This window comes from Erythranthe guttata, chromosome 6 (genome assembly GCF_056151865.1).
Source record: "Erythranthe guttata isolate IM_541 chromosome 6, IM_541, whole genome shotgun sequence".
NCBI classification, from domain to species: Eukaryota; Viridiplantae; Streptophyta; class Magnoliopsida; order Lamiales; family Phrymaceae; genus Erythranthe; species Erythranthe guttata.
Window position 1 is genome coordinate 4,083,891 of NC_142538.1, and position 18,959 is coordinate 4,102,849.

At 31.2% G+C, this 18,959-nt stretch overlaps 3 protein-coding genes across 3 annotated transcripts; 1 reads left to right on the forward strand and 2 right to left on the reverse strand.

Annotated features, from left to right (window-relative positions):
• Positions 1-370: 370 nt before the first annotated feature.
• On the forward strand, positions 371-3,709 carry COX15 (cytochrome c oxidase 15). Its single transcript, XM_013002699.2, has 7 exons — positions 371-718; positions 1,440-1,738; positions 1,865-2,090; positions 2,185-2,430; positions 2,567-2,677; positions 3,102-3,233; positions 3,334-3,709. Exons 1-7 carry the CDS (start codon positions 485-487, stop codon positions 3,502-3,504), a joined length of 1,419 nt encoding a protein of 472 aa, XP_012858153.2. The 5' UTR covers positions 371-484; the 3' UTR covers positions 3,505-3,709.
• Positions 3,710-7,066, reverse strand: LOC105977392 (uncharacterized). The gene is made up of 10 exons (XM_013002697.2): positions 6,744-7,066; positions 6,510-6,665; positions 6,022-6,237; positions 5,754-5,936; positions 5,208-5,429; positions 4,962-5,078; positions 4,718-4,861; positions 4,465-4,566; positions 4,298-4,366; positions 3,710-4,135 (listed from the first exon to the last, which is right to left on the reverse strand). The coding sequence occupies exons 1-10, from the start codon at positions 6,936-6,938 to the stop codon at positions 3,899-3,901; spliced, it is 1,641 nt and encodes a 546-aa protein (XP_012858151.2). The 5' UTR covers positions 6,939-7,066; the 3' UTR covers positions 3,710-3,898.
• A 992-nt stretch (positions 7,067-8,058) lies between these two features.
• Positions 8,059-10,480, reverse strand: LOC105977327 (uncharacterized). Its single transcript, XM_088819538.1, has 2 exons — positions 8,537-10,480; positions 8,059-8,195 (listed from the first exon to the last, which is right to left on the reverse strand). Exon 1 carries the CDS (start codon positions 10,444-10,446, stop codon positions 8,581-8,583), a length of 1,866 nt encoding a protein of 621 aa, XP_088675664.1. The 5' UTR covers positions 10,447-10,480; the 3' UTR covers positions 8,059-8,195; positions 8,537-8,580.
• Between the last annotated feature and the right edge of the window lie 8,479 nt (positions 10,481-18,959).

Genomic DNA, 18,959 nt, shown 5'->3' on the forward strand with positions numbered 1-18,959 from the left:
TCTAATAAAATATAACGTTTGATAATTTTTCAGAGCTAAATTATTACGTCTTATTTTTATAGAATTAATCTTGAAAGTGTTTGAATCATGCGAATATAAGCTATTTTGAGGCATTAAAACATCTTAAATATATAAAAAAAGAGGGATAGAGGTATTGTTTTTAAAAAAAATCTTAAAAACCTCCTAAGATCGTATTATTTGAATTTTTAATATTTTTTCAATAAATTACCAAACACTTTGAAAGAACTTATAAGCTATTTTTAAGAGCTTATAAGTTTAGCCTAACAATTGATATGTTCTTTTGCCAATTTAATTTCTCGAAATGAAGAAAAAGATAGTACATATGGGTTAAACCGGGTTTGTTACAACCCGGTTCAAAGTTTCATGTTTTCTTCAAATCTCATCAAAACCCCCTCAAAACCCCATCGCCTGAGACTAAAATACACAGAAGAAAAGGAAAAAAGAGAAAAAGAAATTAACTACCATGATTGAAAATCGATTGATTCTACTTCTGAGGAAATCCAAAACCCTAACCCAGAAATTTCCCTCATCGAATTCGCGGGAATGGAAAACATTTACCACTCCTTGTGGATTCTCAACCGAATCCCAATCAAGATTTTATTCCTCATTTCAGAGATTGATTCCTGCTTCCGAAAACCCTGTCGCCAGAAGCTTCATTGGCTACGGTTTAAGATCGGTGCTTCAAAATAATTGTAAGGTATTTATATTAGTTCCCCTTCTTTCTGTAATTCATTGCTCATGTTGTTTAATTTGTTTTTAGATACGAACGTTAGAAATGAGTCGAAGTTTACTGAAAAGGGCTGTTTACCGCCACGATCCGTGAGTTTAAGAAATCGACTTGTTGGTTTGCAATTTGTTGATTGTGGGTTTATCTGCATAATTCTATATGGTTTAGGGAAATGGTGTTGTTGGTTTTTGCTGCGTAATCGTATTGTGTCTCCGATCAGTCGATTTGAAATGTTGGATGTGTAATGTAAGTGTTTTCTGATGAAATTGTGTTTACGTGGGTTAACTTTGGCTTCAATGTGAGATGCTACACTACTAACTCAGCAATGGTCTTATATTTGCCATATTGCCATTTTTCGTGTTGATTCTAGCAATCAAAGCCATTTCTAGTTAAACGTTTCAATAACCAGATAGCAAAATACCGACACGAATAATTTTATTCAAGTTCACTGCTTATTTGGATTTAAAGAATCATTAGCATATTTTCCTGTTTATTTGGCAGAGGGCTGAATGCATCTTACCGTGATGCTATAAATTTGGTTTTTGGCTCGAGTTCTGTTTTCCATCTAATTGTATACATAGTCATATAGTCAATTCAAATGGTATTTCTACTTATTTTTTAGACTTGCTCGTTTGCGCCTTTTCTGATAAAACTGTAAAATGATGAAATGTAATTCCCTTCCTATTTTCAGAACTTTTACAAGCCATCATTGAGGAATTGCTCCACCGTGGCATCTGTATCTCCGAAAAGCACAGAAGCACTGAAGCTTCTTGTCACAGCTGGACCCAAAGCTCAGAAAGCAGTCGGTATTTGGCTTTTTGTTTCTGCCGCTTGGGTATTTAGTATGGTGGTACTTGGTGGTGTCACACGTCTAACTAGATCAGGCCTTTCCATGACTGACTGGAAATTCACCGGCGGTCTTCCACCTCTATCGGACAATGAATGGCTTATCGAATTCGAAAAATACAAGCAATCCCCCGAATACCAAAGGTAAATTCGAGTTTCTCGATTCTCTACCTTCACTTTGTTTTTCTCGATCAGTATACTGTTTCAAGAAATGCTACTGGACATTCCTGTTTGTAATTTTCTTGAATTGTGGTTAATTGGTCATCGCAGAGTAAATAAAGGGATGAATCTTGATGATTTTAAGTTCATATATTGGATGGAATATGCGCATCGTATGTGGGGAAGGGCATTGGGTATAATGTTTGCACTACCCTTCTCGTACTTCCTTCGTAAAAAATATATTACAGTCCAATTGGGACTTAAACTGTCCGGATTATTTGCACTCGGTGCTGGGCAAGGACTAATTGGCTGGTGGATGGTCAAGAGTGGTTTAGAGGTAACAACTTAGCACGCAAAAATATCGTTTTTTTTTTTTACTTTAACTTAGATACAGTTTTTTAGAAGTGTTTATACTTTTATTCCCTTCTTAGGAACCTGTATCCGAGCACACTGAACCGAGGGTAAGTCCTTACCGACTTGCAGCTCATTTGACTTCGGCATTTGTTATCTACTCTGGTCTTTTTTGGACTGCGCTTTCTGTTGTAATGCCTGAGCCACCTACTGAATCAGTAGCATGGGTGAAAGGTGCAGCAAAAGTGAAGCGTATTGCGCTCCCTGTTAGTATTCTCGTCGGGATTACTGCTGTATCTGGAGCATTTGTTGCTGGAAATGATGCTGTAAGTGAAATGGACTTTTCCTCCTCTCTCTTTTTTTTTTTTTTTTTTAATTAATTATTTATTATTATATTTTGTGTGCTTTTAGGGGAGAGTCTGTTACATATAATTATGTATTGGTTGCGTTTGATAATTACAGGGGCGTGCCTTTAATACTTTTCCGAAGATGGGTGATGTGTGGATTCCGGAGGATGTGTTTGCCCTAAAGCCTCTAATGCGCAATTTCTTCGAAAATACAGCAACTGTGCAGGTAATAATTTGTTGGATAATAATACGATGTTAAAGTTTGAGGTAGGGCAATGCATATAAATTATGAAGAATAATAAGAAAATCAGATAAGACAGCATTTGACATGGTGGTTAATGAAATTCGTGTAACAGAACTTAGTGGAGAAAGCATTTTTTCAAACTTGATGTCAAAATCAAATTGCACAAGGCTGCAACGAAATAAACAGCTCATAAAAAATAATTTAAATACATGGCGTAGTTAATCAGGCAATGCATTGATTATGAAATTTTTAATTCCTTTTGCACTTAATTCTTGTAGAAAAACGGAAGATTCTTAATTAAGTTATTAGTTCTAATTCGCAACTCTACTCTAAATGCAAACTGAACATGCTTCAGATATTATTACGATATTATGTTTGCTGACCTTTTCTTCTTTTTTGATACCAGCTTGACCATCGAATACTTGCTACTGCAACCTTATTTTCTGTCGGTGGATTATGGTGGTTAACGAGAAAAATTGATATACATCCTGCAATACGATCTTTAATAGGAAGCACTGTGGGCATGGCTGCTCTTCAGGTACTACAACCATTGATTCTTTTGCTTCTTCTTCTCCTTTATTTAATTTTTAAATTTTTTTTTTGGGTCTATTTATTGAGCTATTCTTCTTCTATTGCAGGTTACATTGGGAATATCGACTCTTCTTTCGTACGTTCCGGTATCATTAGGCTCTGCTCATCAGGCTGGAGCTCTGACTCTTTTAACCCTAATGATTCTTCTCAACCACACTTTGAGACGACCTTCGTTGCAACTTCTGAAAACACTTCCTGCCGTGGCGAAGACCGCCTGATAATATGATATTACTCTCTAATTTATTCATGACTATTTTTTTGCTGTAATTTTATCGTTAAATAATTGGAAAGAATTAAAATTAGTATTTTTAGAGCAACCTGGAATTTGTAATTTCTACGCTACATTTTTTTCCCCAGTGTTGGCATTGGAGAATGTCTCTGGATCAGATTGACATTGAATAAACTAGTAGAATTGTCGTGCAATTTTCTGAAAATAAAAATGGATAAAAGTCAATAAGCTAATCATAATACAAATGGTACACACGACAACATTGTATCAGTTGCAAGCAAGACGAACAAGATTGCTCAAACGAGGTACAACTCGAATAATGTCAAAATTTTGGAATTCTACAAGTCAAATCTCATCTACCAAATGAGGTTGGTCACACAAACTCACAAAACGACCTTAGCTCCATTCACCAAGTTCGTAACTGTGTCCAAGTTCTTGGCCAATTCAACTGCCGCCCCAACATAAGTATGCGGGGTCAAATCCAAGAGAATCGTCTTTGCTTCGATGGGTATATCCAGTCCTTCGATGAATTTCTTTATGTTTTCCTTAGTCACTGTTCTTCCTCTAGTTAGCTCCTTCAGTTTCTCATACGGCTCTGGAACACCATATCTTCGCATTACCTATAAACCGATAATAAAATTAGTAAATAGTCGTCAACAATAGAATTTATTACAAATTTTAAATATTTACACAGCAAGTAGAGATCGTTCATAATCAACACAAAAATAAAACGAGCATTGAGATAAAATGATATCATATAGGACATAGAAGCTACTACGTACAGTTTGTATTGGCTCGGCAAGCACCTCCCATGACTGGTCCAAGTCAGCAGTCAAGGAAGCTTCGTTGACCTATATATGAAAAATAAAAAGGCATAGGTCGAATTATACCAGAATTCAAATAAATAAAATGAATTGCAATAATAATTATACAAATATATATTTCTTACCTGGAGTTTAGAAATTCCCTGTATCGCGCTTTTGTAAGCGAGAAGAGAGTGTCCTAATCCTACACCCATGTTCCTCAGAACAGTTGAATCAGTCAAGTCTCGCTGAGATACCAAATCATAACAAAGATTATTAGGATTAATAATCACAGGATAAAAGATTAACCCTAGGAGAGAGAAAACCACCTGCAAAAATATATATACGTACATATATAAAATAGAACACCCAATTACCCCTAAAAAAGAACGTGTATACCTGCCAGCGGGAAATAGGCAATTTTGTGCTTAAATGTGACAAGTCCCCATTTGCAATCCCACAATTGCCTTCACTATTTTCGAAGTCAATAGGATTGACTTTGTGAGGCATTGTCGAAGACCCAATCTCACCAGCCTTGAGTGTCTGCGTATATTAGAGAATGAATCGAGACCATTTTCACATTAAAAAGGAAAAAAACAACGCATATTAATTAGCGCATCCACTAACATATGGCTGCTCTCACCTGCTTGAAGTGACCCAGAGAAATGTATCCCCAAACATCTCTATCAAAGTCGACTAAAATGTTGTTGAACTGAATGATAGTATTGAAAAGTCTTGCCATGTAGTCGTGGGGTTCAATCTGTATCAGAAAGACCAATTAGTAAAAACTGAAAGTTGCAGTTTGATCGAGGAGTATTATTTTTGCTGTGTCTAATACAAAAGAACACTTCAAATAAAATACAATAAAAATAAAATTGAAGTGACATACCTGAGTCACATAAGGATTGAAACTTATACCAAGAGAAGTCACAAAATCCTCAGCAATTTGAGGCCAATTAACCTCAGGATATGCAACTAGATGAGCGTTGTAGTTTCCAACAGCTCCAGCAAACTTCCCCAAAATTTCAACTTGAGCTAATTCCTTCCGTTCTCTGCTTAACCTGTAAGCAAAGATAGCCATCTCCTTCCCTAGTGTTGTGGGTGAAGCTGGCTAAAATACAAGTAAATTTAGAACTTTTTTCTTTCAATATTTAATCCACAATGTGAAAAAACTGTCAACTACTCTTCACAACAAGCTTAGTGGAATGTGCACGATAAATTTTGATAATTCAACACCTTATGGTGCAATTATGAAAGATAAGCTAAGCTGTTTTATCAGTTTGGCAACAACAAACAAAAAAAAATCCACTCGTACTAGCTAAATCAGCGTATTACAAGTACATGAAAATGACATACAAGATTGTTTGCCTCTGTGTGTGTGTGAGAGAGAGAGATAGAGAGAGGGAATTTTAAGTAAGAGATCAAAGATATTTACCTGTCCATGAGTTCGAGAAAGCATGGGAATAGAAGCATTAGCAGTGGCCATGTCGCAAATTGCTGCGATCAATTTGTCCATGACAGGTAGAATAACATTGTCGAGAGCTTCTTTCAACATCAATGCGTGAGCCAAATTATTAATGTCTTCAGATGTGCATGCAAAATGGAAAAACTCAAGCACCTGCATCGAAATGAATAGTAGGTGAAAACGAGACAGTCTGACAAACAAACAAAGATAAGCGCACATGTATACACATATGATGCACCTTAGATATTTCCGGATGCGATTGGCATCTTTGTTTCAGAAAGTATTCAACAGCCTTCACATCATGATTAGTCACTCTCTCAATCTTCTTCACTTCCAAGGCATCATTTATGTTAAACTGATCGATTATATTTTCAAGATACGACTCAGCTTCTCCAGAGAAGCTCGGGACCTCAGGCACTTGGGACATTTGAGAGAGCTTCAACAACCACCTAATCTGACAAAAGGAAATACATAAAAGTCATGCGAAAGGTGAACAAAAATCAATTCGAACGAACACAACAAACTGAAACAGGTAAGTACATACATAGCACATTACACCAATTAGCAATATAGCTTCAAGTATACATCACATGTTTAAGAGAGAAATAACCCCTTTTTCCTTCATTCCGATTTTTTCGTCAAAAATCTAGTATAATAGATAACAGTAACAAGAAGGGGATTAAAGGCACTTATAAACAACGAAAAATGCATTTAATTTGGAAGTACCTCAACTAGAACTCGGTACTTAATAAGGCCAAATTCACTCATAAAAGGTGCTAAATCCTTCACTTTAGCCCAATAACGCCCATCCAACGGACACAAAGCTGTCAGGCTTGAAAGCTCAACATCCAATGAATTAAAAGCAGCAGGCACCATTTTCACCTGAGAAACAGGATTAATTTCAATCAGGTAACAAAATTAACCTTCCGTAGGGGCAAAGAGGGGTCACCATATAAATACCTCAGATACGGATTCCGTTGCGCGAATATTCTCCTTAATAGATGCTGCCCATACGGGACGCCGATTAGCGCGGAAGGAGGTGTACGAGGAGGCGCGGTTACTGCACAGATTTCGGGATTGTATGTGGTTTAACGGGGTGAGATACGGGGTCGTAGCATTGAGATTTAAACCCTTGATACTCGCCCCTAGCTCCATTCGCACCTGTATGTTTGATCGGAAGGTCTAGCGTCGCCGGCTCCGGCGGCGGTTGTGGTGAACTGTGGTGGTAGGAGCGCGGCTATGAGACCTCGTAGGGGTTTTAACTTTTAAGATTTTGATTTTTCATTTGGTTTACTAATTGCGTTAATGTATTAAGCCGTAAGTGTGAAATTTCATTTTTGCCCCTAAATCTCAAACCAATGTTAGGTAATGGTCAATCTGAAAATGAAATGTTATTTACGGTTACAAAATTGCTGTTTGTGGTTTTTCACAAAACCCCCAAAACTTTCCAAACAATTCAAAAAACCCCCTAAACTGCAAATAGCAAAAAAAAATAATAAAAAATCGAAAATTCGAAATCAAGCTTGAAGAAGGGTTGGGCTTCAATTTTTTTGATGTAATTTCGACTCTTTTATGTGTAATATGCATTGGATAGGTCGATTACGGAACCAATTTCATGTTAAAAAGTCCTACAAATCAATTTGTAGGGCTTTTTTTTCGCAAAAAAATGTTCGAACGCCCAAGGCGTAAAAAAAAAAAAAAAAAAAAAAATTTGCACTGGGCGCCCAACTCAGACGCCCAAATGCAGCTTGCACGCCCAACTTGGGCGTGCACTGCATGAATGGGCGCCCGCCCAAGTTGGGCTTTTACGCGTTTTGGGGGGGTTTTTGGATTTTTTTGGGAAGTTTTGGGGTTTTAGAAAAATAAAGTGTTTTTTGTTATAAACCGCAAATAGCAATATAAATAATAATTTTACTTTTCGGTCTTAGATTTCTATTTATTCATAGAATTATTATTATTTCATTCAAATATATTAAACTGGAAAATTAAATCAATGTATTATTATTAATAATAAGTTGTAAAGAATTATTATGTGCAAAAAAAAAGTTATCATTTTTTTTAAAATTATTGAAAACTATCTTACCACATGATTCACATACAAGATTCTTTAGCTCATAGTTTTTGTTTTAAGCTAGCAGGAGCAAACTTTTGAATAATTTTAAAAATCGTAGGCTCGTGTCCGGTTGTACCGAGTAAATGAAGCATCAAACCAAATGTAGATGAATCCGGGGAGAATCCTTTAGAAACCATTTCCTCGAGAAAATGGGCTGCATCTTCGTATTTGCCACTCTTTAGATTTCCTTGAGAAATACAACTGTACGTAATAGAGAAGTATATGTAACAACATAGGGCTTCAACCTTCTATTCGGCATCACACGAGAGAGATCCACAGCTTCGTCTGTTTTCGTCTTTCTGCAATATCCGTTTATTATGGAATTAGAATCTATAAACAAAAGTACGAACAACGAGAATACAATTCATAATAGGCAACTCTTTACGTTTTATGTATGTTCATCTTTTTTCAGTTGATCAAGAAATTGCCTTAATTGATCAAGAAATGCAATCGAACCAACATCTCGAAAAATATCTGTTTATCCATTACTACTCGTAGCAAATTCATTAGATTTGTGCTTACATCAGAAAATTTCAGGGAAAAAACTTTGATACAAGTTATTTGTCATTATACTATAATTTTTCCCGGTAATCAAATTCCATCCAACTATTTTATTCACGAGCACAAAAAAAGCACGTACCTGTTTAAACAACACTGTACAGATAATCCAAATCTTCTCCATCTTCACACATTGACGAGTTTTGGTTGTAAAGTAGTAGGGGCAAACTTTTGGATCATTTTAAAAATTGTAGGCTCTTGTTCCTTTGTACCGAGTAAATCAAGCAGCAAGGCAAACGTAGATGAATCTGGGGAGAATCCTTTAGAAACCATTTCCTCGAGAAACTCTGCTGCGTCTTCGTATTTGCCCCTCTTTAGATTTCCTTGAACAATACAATTAAACGTAACCCGATTAGGCAACAAACATTCTCGTTCCATCTTCAAAAGAAGATATTTAGCTTCTTCAAGTAGCCCGCTTTGACAACATCCTTTTATCAGAATATTGTACGTTACCACATTACGCTCCAATCCTTTTGAAGGAAGATGGTTAAAAATAGCTCGAGCTTTATCAAGTTTCTTCGCTTTGCATAATCCATCGATGATGACACTATAGTAATTAATTCGACGATGCTCTCCCCTTTGCTCCAACTCATTCAAAAACAATAATGCTCGTTCAATATGCCCGTTTGCGCATAGTCCATCCAACAAGTGAGAGTAAGTATAGAAGTCTGGTTTCAGTCCAGCAGCCTGTAACTCGTCAAAAAGCTTCAGTGCGCAAGAACATCTGTCACCACGAAACAGCCCGTTTAATAGAGAATTATACGTAACCACGTTAGGCTTCAACCCTCTATTGGGCATCTCACAAAAGAGATCCACAGCTTCGTCTATTTTCATTTTTCTGCAATATCCATTGATTAAAATGTTATAGCTCTGAACATCGAGAACAATATTCTTGCTGGCCATGGAATCGAACACATTACGAGCTTCATCCGTTCGCCCTTGCAGACAATACCCATCCATCAAAGAATTGTAGGAAAATTCATCCGGAATCACATTTTTCAGCATCATGATTTGGAGCACGTCTTCGGCTTCATCCACCAAACCTTCTTTGCATAAAGCATCGACAATAGTATTGTACGTCACCACATTTGGGTATCGCCGGCAATCCATCATCTCCTTTAGTAACATTTTAACTTCTTTCCAACGACTCAGATCGCAAAAGCCGTGTATCAACGCACTGTAAGTGAAAACATCAGGCGTTATGCTTTTCTCAGACATTTCATCGAACAGCTTCAATGCAGAATCTATCATTCTATATTTACACAAGCAATCAATAATCATGGTATATATATAGCTGTTTGGCTTACATTCCCCATTCTCCATTACTCTGAGCAGTTCAATAGCCACTGCAGAGTTACCAGCTTTGCAAAGTCCATCGATCACAGTCCCGTAAGTAACGACATCTAGATCGCACAGCCCTTCTCTTACAATCTTCCTGAACAATCCTTGCGCCTCAGTAATCCTATCTTCTCGAAACAAACCCTTGAGCAACGTATTAAAAGTGACGGAATTGGGTACGAAACAGCGCTTGAAGAACAATGCGAGAACGGAAAACCCGAAATCGACTCGGTGAGAAAGGCAGTAGCTGTTGATAGCAATGGTCATGGTGTATTCATCAACTGAAACCCCAATTCTACACACGTCTTTGAAAAGGCGTATGGCCACAGGATACTGTTTCAGATTGACAACCCTCGACAGCAATTGATTGAATTGGTTTACAGAGGGCAAAGGCCTCGTTTCCGCCATGGTTTCGTACAAGCTAAGAGCATCATCCAATCCATTAATGTTTCCCAATTCAAGCTTCAATTTCTCACGGGAATTGCAATTGGCAACAGATTCTGTACCCAAATAACGAAAGACGGGGAGAAAATGGAGTAGGCTTCGACAATTGATAATGAAATTACCTGACCCATAAATGTTGGGAGAAGAAATCAGGAGATTTGCCGCCAAATTCAAGCCCTTTTTGCTCATCTTACGCATAGAATACACCATTGACAGAAGTACAGTGAGAATGAGTTTACTTACTTCTCCGAATTATTTCAATTTTTCATTACATGTTTATAATAAATCATCGAATTTGTAAATTATGCCCACTATAAGATTAAATTACGAAAAAAAATATTTATATTTGCGTTATTGAAGTCACTCATATACTATGAATTTTCTTACACGTTCACTCTTAAAGTATCAAATTCAACTGACTCTTCTATCCGTGAAATGGTCTCTTATTCGTTTTGTACATAGATGCAAATTCTGATGCACCACAGTATGATATTTTCAAGCCAACAGACACGTCTTATGATTATCTTATTTCAAAATGTAGAGCTTGAATGCAGTAAAACGGATACCAACTCGAGAATATTTCACTTAATCTAAAATATTCCACTAAATTTGACGCTGCAATAAGAAAATTCATAGTTAAGAGAGTAACTGTAATCACCTAAATAAAAAAGTTTTTTCATAATTTGACCTTACTTTGACCATAATTACTCTTCTAACAAATAACCGTGGAAGTTTTTTTTCTTTTAAAGAAAACCGGTAATTCGTTATTAATAAAAAATTAGAATCCAATGGACCAAAAGTTACGCTTAATAGGCCCAAAGGCCAAATCGAAGCCCAAAGGCCCAATCAAACGCTAACCAAATTGAAAATTATTTTGTTAAATTTAGAAAGAGAAAAGAAAAGAAAAAATTGGATTATCTGATTTAATAATCAACAATAACAATTATATTAAAAACTAGTTCTTCACCCGTGCGTTGCACGGATGTCAGTTTTAAAATGAGAAAAATAATAATATGTAAACGACTATCTCTTTATAACAATAGCAATTCAAGTAAACAAAATGGAAGAAAATAAAAAAAAACCATAAACTTTATCTCTTATTTCAGAATTTTAACATATGAGATTAAATTAAATATTCTAAAGAAGAAAACGTGAAGCGCGCAAACACGATATGAAGATTAAGTGAAATCATTTAAAATATATGGTATAACTCTAGTTCGAGGAATGCAACCTACTACACAATGTCAATATTTTGCAAAATAACTAAATTAACAACAAACATGGTAGGAGAGAAGTAACAAAATAGATATTCAAATAACCTGTAAGTTTATAACTAATGACGTTTAATTAGTGATGCAAATTGCTCAAACAACAATACAACTTATAAATATTGCAAAAGAGATAAGATGTATACGTCCTTATTGATACCAATGCTGATATCAATACCGATACCAATATGGATACCAATACTGATACCAATATTGATATTAATATTGATACTAATACTTATACTAATTAATATCAATACTAATACTGATACTAATCAATATCGATACACATACTAATACTAATACTAATACTAATAATAATACTAATACCAATACCAATACTGATACCAATACCAATACTAATACTAATACTAATATTAATACTAATACTAATACTAATATTAATCCTAATACTATTGCTATAACACTAATACTAATACTAACACTAATACTAATACTTATACTAATACTAATACTAATACTAATACTAATACTAATACTAATACTAATACTAATACTAATATTAACACTAATACTAATACTAATACGAATATCAATACTAATGCGAATACTAATACTAATACTAATACTAATATTAATACTGATACTAATATTAATACTAATACTAATACTAATACAAATACTAATACCAATACCAATACCAATACCAATACCAATACTAATACTAATACTAATACTAATACTAATACTAATACTAATACTAATACTAATACTAATACTAATACTAATACTAATACTAATACTAATATCGATAGTAATATCGATACTAATACTCATACTAATACAAATATTAATACTAATACTGATACTAATAATAGTTATATTGATACTAATACTAATACTGTTACTAATACTAATACTAATACTAATACTAATACTAATACTAATACTAATACTGATACTAATACTAATACTAATACTAATACTAATACTAATACTAATACTAATACTAATACTGATACTGATACTGATACTCATACTCATACTAATACTGATACTGATACTGATACTAATACTAATACTAATACTAATACTAATACTAATACTAATACTAATACTAATACTAATACTAATACTAATACTAATACTAATACTAATACTAATACTAATACTAATACTAATACTAATACTAATACTAATACTAATACTAATACTAATACTAATACTTATACTAATACTAATACTAATACTTACTGATATTGATTCAAATACTGATATTGATAGTGATACTGATACTGACATTGATACTGATATTGATACTGATACTGATACTGATGTTGATAGTCATATTGATACTCATAGTAATATTAATATTAATACGAATATTATTACTAATTATGATACTCATACTAATACTGATACTAATATTGTTACTCATACTGATATTGATGCCGATAAAAATAGTAATACTAATACTAATATTATACTAATAATATTGATACTAATACTAATATTGATACTGATACTGATATTGATACTGATACTAAAATTGATACTAATATTGATTCTTATACTGATATTGATACTGAAACTGATATCGATACTGATACATATACTGGTACTGATACTGGTACTGATATTGATACTAATACTGATACGGATACTTATCCTGATATTAATACTAATATTAGTAATAATACTTACTATTACTAATACTAATATAAATGCTAAAACTAATTTTATTGCTAATGATCTAATGCTAATGATACATATACATATATTGATACTGATATCGATACCGATACCGATACCGATACCGATACCGATACCGATACTGATACAGATACTGATACTGATACTGATACTGATATTGATATTGATACTGATACTGATACCGATTCTAATAATGATACTGATACTGGTACTGATAGATATTGTGGTACTGATACTGATACTGATACTTATACTGATACCAATAATAATATTGATACAGATACTTATGTTACTACTAATATTTGTACTAATACTAATACTAATACTAATACTAATACTAATACTAATACTAATACTAATACTAATACTAATACTAATACTAATACCAATACTAATACTATTACTAATACTAATATTACAACTAATACTATTATTAATACTATTACTAATACTAATATGTTAATATTGTTAATGTTAATGCTAATAGTAATTTTGATGCTAATGTAATCTAGATATGCTAATTATTATGCTAATGCTAATTATGATTGTAATTCTAATATTATCCAAATCCTTATCGTATTCCTAATTCTATTCATAACACTGATCATAGTTCAAATCCTAATCCTAATCATAATCCTATTCCTAACACTAATCATAAGCCTAATAATTTTAATACTAATAATACTAATGTTAATGCTAATGCTAGTGTTAATTCTAATTCTAATCTTAATTATAATTCTAATCGCAAACTTAATGCTAATCATAATCCTAATACTAATACATGTCACTAATTATCGTACTAAGCATAATCATAATCTTAATTATAATTCTAATCCTAATATTATATTAATCATAATTACAATTTGAATCCTATTTCTAGTATTAATACTAATACTAATTCAAAGAATTATAATTATAATTATAATTATAATTATAATTATAATTATAATCAAAAATTCTAATTTTGCAACAATTGTTTTTGCAATGATCTATTATTTAGTATAAAAAAAAATAATTCTATTCAATCTCGAACATTTATATCAAATTTCTTATGTGTGGTAGTTGAACCATAAAAAAACACATATTAAATATATTAGAAATTAATATTTAATTATATTATCAAATTGACATTAAAATTATATAAAATATTATAAGGGTATAAGCAAACATTAAGACGTAAAAGAACAATAATCATTGTTAATAAGATAAATTATGAAAATCCTCCTGAACTTAGACTAAATTACAGAAAACACCCCCACTTATCGGTGATTACTAAAATTCCCCTTATGTTTGTCTATGTCTTACACAACCCCCTTATGGTGTGATTTTTGTACGGAATCTTTTTTATTCTATATAATATCCCAAAAAATATGGAGTCTACCCTTGCAGACGGGACATTTCTTTTATCATATTTTTTAAACTTAAAAATTACCCTCAGGGGTGGTCATGGTAATAATAAAAAATTGTGAAAGTGTTATTTAAGAAGAATAAATATTTCGTGTAAAGTTCACCTGAGGGTAATTTTTGTATTTAAAAAGTACCATAAATAAATGTCGTGTGTGCAGGGTATAATAAGCATTATTGGAATATTTCATCAATAAAAAAATTCCTTCAAAAATCATACCATAAGCGGTTGATGTAAGAGGGAAACAAACATTAGGTAAATTATTAATATAAACTATATACGGCAAGAGCACTTCGAGTGAGATTATTAAATGAGCTATCAAAACATTTAACCACCATTTTTATTCTCCAAAATAGTAATTTTTAATTCCATTAGATTTATGAAATGAGGTATTTTGATATTTCATCTTTCAAATGTAAAAATACATTATGCAATCATGGTGAATAAAATATCAAACATGAGTTATGAATTCAACCACCTCAGTGTCCATTTAGAAAATAACATGTGGCAATTAGATATATTTAATTAACAACGATTTAATTCCTATGGTTGGAGCAAATACATTTATATAAATATCAAAATAAAATATTAAATAGCACATAAATATTTGCAAACTCATTTTGATACTTTTGGGTTAGTGTTGATCTAGATATTTCCATAATTATATTTATTAGAGTCATAATGAAATCCTTATTAGTGGAATACAATATATAGTATATACGATCATTATACATTTTAAACAAAACAATTGATATTATTAATGTTAGCCATTAAATAAAAATGAATTTAATACCAAAGATTTAGAATTATTATATTTTGAAATATATAAAATCAATTCATTTTTTTATCAATTGATTAAACTTAGCTTAGGTCATTCAATTTATTAGTATAATCATGATAAAATTCGTATTTTAATTAGTATATAATTTAAAAAGTTAAATCAATCGTAAAATTTATTGTCACTGGATTCTTCAGTGAAGAAAAAAATAATTATTTAAATAATAACATGAAATTCATGTAGTATAATTTTCAATATGATAAATAAGTGGGAGTATATTACTCTACACATGGCATAACAAATGGTGTCAATTTTCGCAAGATAGTAAATTCAAACACATATCTATCTTTTTTTATAGATAATATTAATATATAATAGTAAATTAGTAAAAAAAAATACATATTCTCTAGTCATGTTCATGTAAAATGTATAATATCAAATAATTTATTCTACAATATTTGTTTTAATATAAATCCAAGTTTATGAATTAAAATTAAAAAAATTCGTAACACCACCAATCATCCAATTATAATAAGAGAAGATTTTAAATCGAATTTAACTAAATTAAAATTAAATTATTTATAAAATTAAATTCAAAAATAAATTTATTTAGGGTTTTCAAAAAAGTTGATATATTTAGAGCATTTTATATATGGTAGGATATAAATATATTAATAAAATAATTAAACATATTTAACTATCTTTAATTTTGGAAAATGATGACATGTTTTTTGATGATTTATTTCGACCAACCAATTCGCCACTTGGGATGAAATTGAAGACATAAAAAAATAATTCTATTCAATCTCGAACATTTATATCAAATTTCTTATGTGTGGTAGTTGAACCATAAAAAAACACATATTAAATATATTAGAAATTAATATTTAATTATATTATCAAATTGACATTAAAATTATATAAAATATTATAAGGGTATAAGCAAACATTAAGACGTAAAAGAACAATAATCATTGTTAATAAGATAAATTATGAAAATCCTCCTGAACTTAGACTAAATTACAGAAAACACCCCCACTTATCGGTGATTACTAAAATTCCCCTTATGTTTGTCTATGTCTTACACAACCCCCTTATGGTGTGATTTTTGTACGGAATCTTTTTTATTCTATATAATATCCCAAAAAATATGGAGTCTACCCTTGCAGACGGGACATTTCTTTTATCATATTTTTTAAACTTAAAAATTACCCTCAGGGGTGGTCATGGTAATAATAAAAAATTGTGAAAGTGTTATTTAAGAAGAATAAATATTTCGTGTAAAGTTCACCTGAGGGTAATTTTTGTATTTAAAAAGTACCATAAATAAATGTCGTGTGTGCAGGGTATAATAAGCATTATTGGAATATTTCATCAATAAAAAAATTCCTTCAAAAATCATACCATAAGCGGTTGATGTAAGAGGGAAACAAACATTAGGTAAATTATTAATATAAACTATATACGGCAAGAGCACTTCGAGTGAGATTATTAAATGAGCTATCAAAACATTTAACCACCATTTTTATTCTCCAAAATAGTAATTTTTAATTCCATTAGATTTATGAAATGAGGTATTTTGATATTTCATCTTTCAAATGTAAAAATACATTATGCAATCATGGTGAATAAAATATCAAACATGAGTTATGAATTCAACCACCTCAGTGTCCATTTAGAAAATAACATGTGGCAATTAGATATATTTAATTAACAACGATTTAATTCCTATGGTTGGAGCAAATACATTTATATAAATATCAAAATAAAATATTAAATAGCACATAAATATTTGCAAACTCATTTTGATACTTTTGGGTTAGTGTTGATCTAGATATTTCCATAATTATATTTATTAGAGTCATAATGAAATCCTTATTAGTGGAATACAATATATAGTATATACGATCATTATACATTTTAAACAAAACAATTGATATTATTAATGTTAGCCATTAAATAAAAATGAATTTAATACCAAAGATTTAGAATTATTATATTTTGAAATATATAAAATCAATTCATTTTTTTATCAATTGATTAAACTTAGCTTAGGTCATTCAATTTATTAGTATAATCATGATAAAATTCGTATTTTAATTAGTATATAATTTAAAAAGTTAAATCAATCGTAAAATTTATTGTCACTGGATTCTTCAGTGAAGAAAAAAATAATTATTTAAATAATAACATGAAATTCATGTAGTATAATTTTCAATATGATAAATAAGTGGGAGTATATTACTCTACACATGGCATAACAAATGGTGTCAATTTTCGCAAGATAGTAAATTCAAACACATATCTATCTTTTTTTATAGATAATATTAATATATAATAGTAAATTAGTAAAAAAAAATACATATTCTCTAGTCATGTTCATGTAAAATGTATAATATCAAATAATTTATTCTACAATATTTGTTTTAATATAAATCCAAGTTTATGAATTAAAATTAAAAAAATTCGTAACACCACCAATCATCCAATTATAATAAGAGAAGATTTTAAATCGAATTTAACTAAATTAAAATTAAATTATTTATAAAATTAAATTCAAAAATAAATTTATTTAGGGTTTTCAAAAAAGTTGATATATTTAGAGCATTTTATATATGGTAGGATATAAATATATTAATAAAATAATTAAACATATTTAACTATCTTTAATTTTGGAAAATGATGACATGTTTTTTGATGATTTATTTCGACCAACCAATTCGCCACTTGGGATGAAATTGAAGACATGTCATCAATTGAAATTGCCAAATGTCAATCAATTAGCTATGCAATTCAACTTTTATATATTATATAGATTACACATGTTAAAGCATTTAAACTGGACTAATATCTAAAAAATTAATAATATAACAAAAATAAGATATTTGCATTTATATCTATCCCGATGAGATGGCACTTAAAGAAATTACAACTGTTTTTCAAATGAGCTTTTATTGACTGCTCCAATATCGTAATTAAGGATGACAATGGGGCGAGTATGAAATGATTATTACATAATCCATCGCCGCACAATTTACAAAATCCGTCTTAATCTACCCGTTTCGAGTACAAATTTATAAAATCTCCCGCTATGTCGTCTAACTTTTTACGAGTACCCATTACCCAAACTCTTTAGAAACACCCGTAAAAGTTATTATTTATAAAAATTAATTCTTTGATTTTCGAGAAACAGTATTTTTATAAATATAATTTATCATTCTATATTACATACTAACTTGGATATAACCCGTTTCGAACCCGTTTAAGTGCAATTTTTTGAAATGGGGTGATATTACCCGTCAAAATCCAATGCGTGACACGACCATTACGTGTCCCCTAATCGCAATACAGAGATTTATGTAATAAATATTAATATCAACTATATATTATCGTAATAAAAAAACCCGGATACGCAATAAAAGAAATTGCATCGCGCCGAAAAACAGTAAATAAAAATCCTCTTTTCCAACGAGTAAATCAAGTCAACGGATTCGAAGATTTTATCAACCTTGAATGTATATTTAATAAATCATACTGATAATATCACGGTAAATCTAGTTTTGTGCAAAAGTGTGCATATCGACGTATATATATAGGG

Coding starts and splice junctions, on each gene's coding strand:
- COX15 (XM_013002699.2), top strand. CDS start 485: ATGATTGAAAATCGATTGATTCTACTTCTGAGGAAATCCAAAACCCTA. Junction 719..1,439: donor TGCTTCAAAATAATTGTAAG/GTATTTATATTA, acceptor TCCTATTTTCAG/AACTTTTACAAGCCATCATT. Junction 3,234..3,333: donor TGGGCATGGCTGCTCTTCAG/GTACTACAACCA, acceptor CTTCTATTGCAG/GTTACATTGGGAATATCGAC.
- LOC105977327 (XM_088819538.1), bottom strand. CDS start 10,446: ATGGTGTATTCTATGCGTAAGATGAGCAAAAAGGGCTTGAATTTGGCG.
- LOC105977392 (XM_013002697.2), bottom strand. CDS start 6,938: ATGGAGCTAGGGGCGAGTATCAAGGGTTTAAATCTCAATGCTACGACC. Junction 5,937..6,021: donor CGCATCCGGAAATATCTAAG/GTGCATCATATG, acceptor ATTTCGATGCAG/GTGCTTGAGTTTTTCCATTT. Junction 5,079..5,207: donor TCAATCCTTATGTGACTCAG/GTATGTCACTTC, acceptor TTTCTGATACAG/ATTGAACCCCACGACTACAT.